At 45.4% G+C, this 10,822-nt stretch overlaps 1 gene segment (V, D, J or C); it reads right to left on the minus strand.

The window, feature by feature from the left end:
* Nucleotides 1-336: 336 nt before the first annotated feature.
* Nucleotides 337-5,028, minus strand: LOC121663192. The segment is given in 5 exon segments: nt 337-982; nt 1,066-1,182; nt 1,524-1,616; nt 2,246-2,521; nt 4,943-5,028. Coding segments are annotated over 3 exon segments (450 nt in total).
* Between the last annotated feature and the right edge of the window lie 5,794 nt (nt 5,029-10,822).

Raw genomic sequence — 10,822 nt, forward strand, 5'->3', positions numbered from 1 at the left:
TTGCTGTGGAAACTATCACACCATCAAACCGCCTGACATTATTTCCTGGTGGCCCCTTCCTCCTCCCTACCCCTGAGTGCAAAACAACTGCAGGGTTTCTTCTCTCTCATATGAGCATTTTCCTCCCTCAGGCCTTCAGCAAGGTCTCTCCTCACTGAAGCTCTTGAATGTGCCAGAGAGACACTTCCCTGCACAAAGTCTGGAAAAGACAAATTCAGCCAACAGGAAATCTACATTATCAAAGCTGTGTTTCCAATCCCACTGGGCATTAGGACAGTTGGATTCCAGCAATCTCCGGGCCGGCTTTGGAAGAAAAAGCACAGAACACCCACAGCATTTTGGCCTCATAAAACTTTATTTTCATCACTACTACAGGAACCTAAAATGCACATGAGATACATTTGGCAGAAGAAATACAGGCTTAATACAGAAATGAACATTATCTGGTTGAATTGAATCAGTTCAGATCCTACACAGCTCTTCTCATCTGCACTATATACTTAACTGTTATTAAAGCTATCTGAAATGCAGTGCTAGAAATGGCAACTGCTGGGTGTGAATTCCCTCAGCAGTAATACTTCCAGGTCTCCAGGCAGTAACACAATATGCCTGGGAAAGGTGCTTTTAAAAGGCCATTTATCTAGGGTGAGCCCTGGAGTTTTCAGAGCTGTTGAAGCAGGCAGGACACTTGTATGCAAATGCCAGAAGAGTGGGGAGATCTACTTAGCAGGAGCATGAGGATAAATCCACTCTCCTCCGTTCTCAGGGAAGAGGAAACAGCAAAAGCACTTAAAGCTCTTCAGTGTAAATCATCTGGCCAGGCAGGAGTGAACAGTATTCAGTGTCTGCAGGGGAAGGTGCTGCCTTGTGTCCTGGGTGGTCACTGTCAGCAGCTCTGCCACTGCTTGTTCAACCCCTCGTGCTGCTGGTTCACGTTCTTTCCTGCTCTTCCTCGGGTTCCTCTTGCCTTCATTCCCCATGTCTGGAAGAGCAGAGGGGGATTTAAACTCCATTTAATGAAATTGGGCCTATGAACCACAGCTGGACAGCTGTGTGCTCCCTTACCTCAGAAAAGAAACAGCTTGATACTCAGGAGGGTGTTGACGGCAATGCTCTTTGCCAGCAGGACTCTCAGGCCCAACACAGCCATGGACAGCATGTTCACTCTGTGCCCTTCAGGATCTGCTCAGAGACCAGAAAAGAGGGGAGAGATCATGGTCTACGCTTGGATGTTGTGCTCGTGGCAAAAAGTGGAAAAAATCCCAGCTGGTGGTTTTGGGGAAAGGAAGAGCAGGAAAGGAAGAGACGATAGAGAACACGGCAACAGCAGGGGAGCCCAGGGTCTGTCTGTGTTGCTTTTGGCTTCCTGGGGCTTGTGTGTTAGTGCAGGAGCAACCTTGGAACAGCAGCTTGTGTCTGGTGAATATGTTGTGTTCTGACTCCTCTGCCCTGGAGAAAATACATTTCCATGCCTTTATCCCCCAAACAGCAACGTAACTTCACAACCTGTTTGGGTAACTCACCTTGTGCTGAGGGGGCTGTGCTGTTACAAACCCGGTTACTGGCCCCTGGTTCTTCAGCCTCTGGTACTTCAGGAGGCTCTTCAGCCTCCTCTTCTGTAACATGATAAAGAAAAGGCATTTTTAACCATATCCACATTTTATAAAGGATTAAAATAATGTTCATGTGACATTTCCCATTGGAGTTTGAGGAAAGTACAGACTGGGGCTCAGATGATCAGCATTAATTCCAACATTAATTTGAGGGGCCAGTTTCTCCATGCACTTGCAGGAAACAAAAGGATTCCTGCATTGCTTTGGTTTTACTATTTGAATGGCCTTCAGGAGTACAAAAACAATTTCAAAAATATATAAAAAGTGATTTATTAAAAGCCCCCGAACACCCCACCTATAACTCTTTGTAGGTTTTAGAAAGGCTGTTTCAGCTTGTGCTGCATGAGGTTTGCTGCTACAGGGTAAAATATTCAGTCATAAGGAAATTCAGATGTTAAACATAGATTGTGTCTTCTCTCTTCTCCCCAAGAAAAGTTATTTCCATGTAACTAAACAGTTGAAACCTTTTTTTTTAGATGCTCTGAAGCATCATTCATCTCTCCCTGCTGAAGAACCCAATGTCTTTCTCATTTCTGCTGGCTGCCCTGGGCAATGCTGACAAGCAGGAGAACACCAAGCCCCACAGGCCGCTGTCTCCAGAAATAAGTGACAGCTGTGCCACCAAACCGTACCTGAAAGTGTTGTTATATTGCTGTTGTTGAATTTGGCTGTGCAGGTCAGCTCTGTGTCTTTTGTCACATTGACCACTTTAATTGCATTGTACAGCCCCTCTGATGTCAAAATGGACGTGCTCTGTTCATATACGACCTCCTTAGAGGGCATCTCCAAGCTGATGTCCTTTGTAAGGAAATTCCTTGCCAAACAAGCTGCTTTCCCAGTGCTGCCACCTTCTTCCAGCTTCTTTGAATTCATCACAATGACTTGAGGGACAGAACTGTTTGGAATATCTGTAAAAAAAGCATGGTTTGGACAGGATTGATTTTACTGCAGGCTGGCCTGAGTGCTGAGTTACTGAAAATTCACATATATTCCAGCTGTGACTAATTTGTAGCATTCTCATTTACTGTCTTTTTGCTGTCTGTATTTCTTGCTGCTGCTTTTGAAAGACCAGACTGAAGACAGAAAGGGGTATGAGGAGCATATTTTATAGGAGATTTAATCCCACAGGATCTCCGCTTCGTTTTGCCAAAGCTCATGCCTGTAAGTGAACTCATGATTTTATAAGAGACCTACAAACAAGAAGGGAACATTTATGAATGCCACTCCAAGAGTCCACTTATTCTGCTTCCTCAATAATTTAATTCCAAAAAATAACAATTCTAGTAGGATTTCCTTGCATATTCATGAGGCATGAGGGAATAACTGTGTTTTCCTTTACTCTCCCTCCCCTATTCTCCTCCCAGTGTGGCTAAAGGGTCTAAGCACAGCAGGAGTTGCAGGGAGAGCAGAAGTCAGTTTGTTGCTTCAGTGTTGTGCAAAGTTCCTCCTGTGAGGGACGTTACTTGCAGAAATGAAGTCCTGCTGCTGGAGCACGGGACAAGGTGGAGCTTTGCAGTGACAACAGCTCAGGTGCAAGAAGGAGTTTTGTCTCTAAGATGGGAGAGTAGGAGGGAAGCAATCAGAAGCCTGTGAATTGCAACTCTCCCCACGGAATCAGAGAATCACAGAATGGTCTGGGTTGGAAGGGTCCCTGAAGATCATCTCGGTCCAAGCCCTGCCATGGGCAGTGATGCCACTCACTACATCACTGCTCCAGGGCTTTCTGACAAGGTCAAGAACTTTCCATTGTGGGGGAGGTTTTCCCCACTAGAAACTGCACAAGGTGCGAGACATTCCAACCAGGCTGCATGTTCATGGACAAATTTTACAATATTCCCCAGGTTAGTACCATAACCTCCAGAGGTGCTCCTTTAGCACTAAGATACCAACAAATATCAAGACACCAAAAGAGGAACTTTGAAAGAATTTAAAAGGTGCTGACAAGTTTTCACTGGATTTGAGATCACTGCTCTCACCTGTCAGTTTCTCTGAAGGTTTTAGATGTATTTTTTTCAGTTTGGTAAGAATTGTACTCTTGAATTCCCCAGGAAATACATGACAAAAGGTTGGCAACCACAAAGGACTGAATTTCAACGGTAAAGCAGAAGCCTTCTCTGGGAAATTGCCATAAGACATACAAGTAATGAAATAAGATTGCTTAAAGTTGCAGCAGCTGTCTTACAAGGAAACGGTGTCAAAAGAATTTAGCAGCCAACAAATCATTGTGGTACCATGGTTTCTTTTATAAACAAAATATCTTTGCCTCTAGGTCAAGTCATACATGGAAAATCAAGGGTTATCTCAAAAACCAATGTCAGGACTTAACTGAGATTAACAATTTGAATTAGAGTAAAAATATGGAACTGAAAGGAATCCTCCAGCATCCTTCCTTGCCAGAAAGGGCTCAGCTTATGAAAGGCTGTCCGACACATCCACAAAGATGTACGTGTCTGCTTTGACAAGAGCTTTCTGAGGGGTCTCTTGGTAAAGGGAAGGCCATTGGGCTTTTCATTTTGCCTGGTGTCTGCCTTGCAGGTGGGTCAAGAGATCCCTTAGCTCTAACATTTTGTTCATCACAGGGTACTGATCGAAGTTTGATCAAGGGGCTCTGATTTTCCACGCTTTTCCCATCAGCCCTATGCCACCTCTGAGGAACTGAGGTGAAAGCCAAACCATGCTCTGCCAGAACCTCCTGGGTCGGCTCTTCTGATCCAACAGGCAGAACTACACACTTGTCCACACCTACAGCAACCAGACACCCAACAGAAATCAAACATCCATTAACTTGGTTTGACCCAAACTTGAGTTGAACCCAGACTCTGAACAATTTAGTAAGATTTAACTAGTCCAGAAATGTTGCATAAGATTTTATTTTACCCTTTTCTACGTTACCCTTCTCTGCCATCACTGTGTATTTTTAACTCTGACACAAGAGACAGTCTTAGGAACTTAAATGCCAACCTCTGCAGACACTTTATTTCCCTTTAGAGAGTCCAAGCATGACTTTAAAACCCAACAGTTACTATGAAAATCTTATTAAGAAGCCTGAGTAATGGATAGATGTATGTCCCAAAGAAATTCGGAATGATAGCAGACAGAACTTCCCTTGTGGAGCTCAAGTTCTTTGGCAAAACTGAGAAGTGGGATCAGAATTTTTCTACATATAAATTGTTTAGTTGCATGCAAAAGATTACTCATAGAAAGTCTGATTAGTGACTGAAAAACATGAATGAGTGTCTGCATGAATTTTAAAAGGATAAAAATTTTAAAAAAAGTGAAAAATGAAAGAGTAACAACTCAGAAAATGGTAATGTATAAAGGATACCTACTTGGCTCCACGGTCAGCTGAGTTCCTTTCCCAAATACAAGACCAGCAGTAACACACAGTTAAAATATGTAAATCAAAAAGGGCTCATTTTGCTGTTCTTCCTATACACATTTCCTTCCCAGGTGTTGTACCGTGGTTTGCCAGAGCCTGTCAGCCCTGTGCATTCTGTGTTCTCTGAGAAGACCTTGAAAGGCTTTTCATGTGGTCTCCTCTCCAGGCTTTCCAAACAGCCAGAATACAAACAAGCTGCTTCTCTGCAAGAACTCCCTGGGCAAGATCTTCAGCAAGAAATAATGCACACAGTGCAATTGTAGTTCATAGAGCAGAAGATTTGTTTTGTCTGAGCCCAGAGGCCTCACCTGAGTCCCACGAGTTTGCGTTACCTGACAATACCATGTCAGGTAACAAAGCCATGAATTCCTACCACTGCTTGGTTGTGGAAGGGATTTGTGGTTTATGTTCTGGCATTTTATAAGGAAAAAGTTGTACTTCTCCTTCACTTCAGTCTTATAAAGCCTCAGGAAGAAACCTGTATTCCACAAAGAAATGGGGCTCAGCATTCTTAATGAATGTTTAATCTGGAATAATCCAACCTGAACCAAAAGAAAAACCTTCTCTGTCCTTAGCTGACCCCTCAGGACGATATGCCTGGAGTATCCCACAGTGACACTAATGGTTTTCATTTTATATCATTTTGACTTGGGAGAATCCTCAAAAGATTCCAATAATAAAGCATATGTGCTCTAAAGATCTTAAAATGCATAATAGTATCTCCCAAAGGAATTCAAAACCAAAAGGGAGAGATTGTTTATAGTCTAGAAATTTCGGCTTCAATTTACTAAGTATTTCAGCAGTCTCAAGAGGGACTTTGATACTTAAAGCTCAATATCTTTTACTGTGAAACAGCATCCCAGAGTCTCTGTGCAGCTCTGAAAATACCCTGTCTTTAGCTAGAAGAAGAAAATCATTGAACAGCATGGAAGGAAGAGATCTTTCTTCAGAATGATATCTTTGCATTTCTTTGTCCCTATGGAATTGGAAGTGCACCAAGATTGTTCCCAAATCCATGTTTATTCCCATGCAACATATCCTACAGACATGGGCATATCTTAGGCAGCACCCAAGGGAGTCCCATGCCCTTCTGGAAGGAGAGCAGGAGGTTTTAGGGATGTAAAATAACATGGGACATTCTTGCAGCACTTTCAAGACATGCAGACCTCTGAAAGCACTGCAACAATTCCTAAGGGATGCACCTGGATCTTTAGGATAACACAGATCAACATTACAAACTTCTCTGCCACCCCAACATTCACATTGCCATAGAAAAGCTTGGGGTGACATCCACCTTTTTTGTACATCATGGAATTCCAAATAAAGATAGGAATAGCTAAGGCTTCCTATAATCCCTGCTCCCCACATTGGTCTTTTCAGAGCCCACACAACTGGGGAGCCAAGGGTCTTTCATTCCAGGAGCTCTTTGGATAGGAGGCAAGAGGTTTAAATTCTTGTGAGAATTTAAGCCCAAAGCTATTTAATCTCCTTCCTCCTCTGTCCCCATGGCAGTGGAATTACTTACCTGGGGACACTGCTGAGTGTAGTGCCAGTGTCAAAAGTTCTCAAACCAGAGGCAGTTACAGATCTGTCTCAAAACTCCTCACCCCTGGGAGCTCTTCACTGAGCTCTGCATTCCTGCCCCGAGTGAGTCAATGGAAGTCCACTGGACAATTGGACACTTCACAGTAAATTTGGGCCAGCGGGCTGCCCAAACTGGGAATAAGTTATCACATGCCAAGTAGTGCCCTGCTGGTGTTTGGGGATCATGGAATAAAGGTGCTGTGCAGAGTCAGCCCAGTGGTTCCTGGGAAACCTTCCCAAGCAGATGCAAGCCGAGCATTTGGTTTGAAAGCCTGGCTGGAGAGTGAGTGCATTCAAGGGATTATTGCAGCTGAAAATTCTTACAGTGAACCCAAACCTTTACATTCCTTTGTCTGCCCCCACCTTAATTTTAAATGAAGTTTTAGAAATAAAGAAATGGCACTTACTTGGTACAACTGTGAGCGTCGTCCCTGGTCCATTTGCTGCTCACAGTGCTAAGACTTATTCCAATAACTCATTCTTTCCTCAGGTGTTCAAAAGTGTTGTAAAACAGGAGATGAAAAGCCAGATATTAGTCCTGATTTTCCATGGGTGCATGTCCATGAGGGGATCCAGAGGTACATTTACTTCCAAAACTGGAAAGGGAAAAAAGTTCATTGAATAGTTCCATGATTTCAAATCACTTGAGTGAGTACAGAAGTTCCAAGTTCTTCCTTTCTTCCATTGTTTAGAACCCCCATGAGCTCTTTTATCTTTCCAGGGCAAAAGGAACTATAGAAAGAATGTTCTATTTGTGTCTTTAAGCATTCCAGTCATCCATCCCTTTTCTTTCCCAAAATACCTCACCTTTTTTCCTTCTTTGGGCTTTTGTGCAGGTCCTTATGCTGCTTCTATCACTGTGATACTCCCGATACCCAAAAACACTGTGATCTATTTCATAGCAAAAACTGTCTCTGTTCCACTACACAGAATTTTGGATTATACAGGCAGTCACATGACTCCTTCAGTGGTTTAAGACCCAACGTACCACACGAAGAAACACCACATGTCTTTCAAGGAAGGATCTAAAATAATATCCAAAATGTTGAGTTGTAAATGAGAACTTGGGGATGACATGACAGCTCTGCAAAGTCTGAGGGACTTAAGCTGGATAGAAAGCAGGAAAATAATCAGTACTTTTGGTGTTATTTCAAAGCATTTCTGAAAATTCTTCTGCCTTGCTGGGAGCTGTCCTCTTTTTCTCCTTTATTTCAATGCTCAGAAGCTGGAGGAATGTGCCCTCTGGGCTCTTAGAATTGGCATCTGGGGGTCGTTTAGTACCTTAGAAAGTCTTTATGCTGTTTTAGGTAAGAGGAGAAGGTGGGCAAAATGATTGTTCTTTGTTATGTAGAGGTGCTGTACCCTTGGGAGTGAGGATCAAAGAGTAAAGGAGGTGCTACCCATTGACCAAATCCTTCATGATATTCAAGCTCTGTATCAGAATCCCTTGATGGCCAGAGGCAGACTCAGCTTCTGAGACTCTGCAGCTTCAAAAGCCCAGCCGTGCCTTTTGTAACAAAGGAAGGGCTCATTGAGTCTGTGCCCATCAGGATGGGAAATGGAGGTTCTCATGATGACAAAGGCTGGGAGCTTCTGGCACCAAGGCGAAGGCTCTTGCTTCACATGAAGATTTGCAGCTACAGAGTAGACTCAGAGCTGTCCTATGAAATGAGGAGCTGGGAGCTCTGTCAAATGAGGTGTCTGAGCCCATCACCCCTAAGCCACAGAGGAGAACCTGAAAAAGTGGTGAGTGATAGCAATGGAAGGCTCTGTGCTGCTGGACCAGCCATCACCTTGCCATGGACTTCAACTGGGGCCACTTTCAAAAGACTTGCAGAACTTACTGCAACTGCAGTCCATTACCCCTACTTCTCTTCCTAGTGGTGCTAATGGTAGGGCAACGGGAGACCTGGGAAGCAGCAGGATGGCTCTGGGAGTGATGCCTTAAAGACCTAGAAATAAAACAACACGCTTTTGAGACAGTATTAGTATAGAAGGTAATATAAAGGCTGGTCTTTACTGGAGGTCTCCAAAGGGCAGACATGGAAAAATGCCCACTCCGCAAAGATTTAGTACAGTTTTATAAGTCTGGCAAATTAGCATAATTGAAAAGAGTCCCCAGTTAGAAGCACAAGTGTTGAAGTAATTGGTTCCCTCTTTGGTTCCACCTCTTCTGTAGCCCCCCTTTAGATAGGAGCTAAACTTTGTTTATGAAAATGTGTCTGGGGAGGGTATTTCATCCTTGTCTCCCAGGAAGAACCAAGATAGGATAGGGGACTTGGACCCCCAGGGTTTGGAGCCTCCGGAATGTGTTTTGTCTTTCTGTCTGTGAGGGTAGGGAAAAGGTAGGGAAAAATACTGGGGCTAGCTAGGAACTCTATAACTATACAGCAATAGCTTATAGAGCTACAAATATATATGATGGATATATAAAAGCAAAAAGCATTCTGACATCAGAGTGGTTGGAGGAATGGGTTAAAAGCAGAAGTGAGAACTCTAATCAAGTGAGAAAGCAGTGGGAAATCTGGGTAGGAAACGTGACGAATGGTATGAACAAGACAGGTTTAATAATAAAAAACCCCAAATAATTTGTGTATAATGATAAGAAACCAAAGGGCTGAAAGGGGTGTATAGGTACAAAAATGCTGCTAGCGAGGATTTTCTTGCTATTTTCTAAGTCCGTGAGAGATTTTTCTCTCTCACAGAAGAGGTAGCAGGGAATGTAAACAACCAAGCCACCTGCAACCTTGAAAAGTCTTGTTTATGGTATAGTAGAAAAATATTTTGACAATGGATGTTTTAGGATTTTGGCCAATCACCCCCAAGGGGTGGCTGATCCTTTGTCCAATTAGACTATGAAGAAAAAGTCTATAAAAGAGTTTGTAAAATAATTAAATCAATCAATCTTGCTGCACAATTCCTGCCTGCTGGATCTTCTCTCCTCCTCCTCCCTATGGCTGCGGAACACGGTGATATACCGTAGGAACCAGGCCTGCGGTAATATTTGGCGACCCCGACGTGATCTGCACTCTCTGACGTGTCCTGCACGCTGCGAGCCAAGCCGAATTCCTCTAGAGGTACGCTGTTCCACTTGCCCCCTGGGACCGGGAGGTCCGACAGAACTGAGAAATGGTGAACAGCGGCTCACAAACCGACGCTGTCGTACTGGTCTGGAAAGGTGTGTTTAGCATATTGCACACCTCCATCCCTGAAAACTCAGTTCGGGAATTATTAGACTGGGCTACTTTAAAAGGGATTTCCACGGACAGAGATACTGCCTTGGACTTTGCCTTATGGCAGGAACTCGGCTGTGCTGTCTGACACGAGCTCCCGACTGGGGACCCAGCAGCGTTAGAATTATACAAAACCTGGCGTTTGTTATTTATCCTGCTGACAGACCTTGACTTTGATAGCAGGGCTGGATTGCCTATTTCGGTGATGAGTGACGGAGGAATGTCCGAGGGGGGCCCCGCTGACTGGGCTTCCGGGGCAAATGATGGTGGATTTGGAAAAACCCCCCCGGCTCCACAGGCAGAGACTGCGCCGGCTCACGCTGCACAATCACAGGACTCCGCAGCCCCCAGGGACCCTGCGCCGCCAGAGGCAGGGGGGTCAGGGCGGCGAGAGGGCGCACAGCCTGCCTTGCTGCTCAGCTCGGCGGCTGCCATGGCTTATCCAGGGCCGCAAATCAGCGGCTTAGCAACATGGACGCCCAGAGCGGCTCCTAGCTCGGTTGCGTATGCACCTGGATCTAATTTCTTAGCCGGCGTAGCGCTGGGCATGCCTGCGCCGAGACTGCCTGGGTGTGGTCCACTGCCCTCCTTGGCGCTGGACTGTTCTGCGCGATCGCAGAACCGAGCCATCGACCTTTTAATACAGCATCTGCCTTTGCTGACAGTTACCGAACCTATCCCGAAGGGTGGAGGACCTGCTTAGCTTGCTAGAGCAGCGGATGCCGGAACAAACCTGCCCTGCGGGGCGCGCCGAGCCCGCGCCGCCTGTGCCACCCGCACTGCCCACACTGCCCATGCCGCCAGCACTGCCTGCGCCGCCCGCGGGAGACGCGGCTCCGAGCCAGGAAATGGTGTGGCCAGCGGCGAACCCGGAAGCTGTGCTGCTGCGGGAAAACTCGGAAGCAGCGGTGGCTGCGGAGATGCGGCCAGAGACGGCGGTGCCGGGCACAGCCGGGGAGCGCGAAACAGGTGCGGGGGCAGTGGCGCCAAGCGCAGCTGGGGAGCGAGAAACA

This window comes from Corvus kubaryi, unplaced genomic scaffold (genome assembly GCF_017639235.1).
Source record: "Corvus kubaryi isolate FWS band 111438036 unplaced genomic scaffold, C.kubaryi_AGA036_p1.0 111, whole genome shotgun sequence".
Lineage (NCBI taxonomy): Eukaryota > Metazoa > Chordata > Aves > Passeriformes > Corvidae > Corvus > Corvus kubaryi.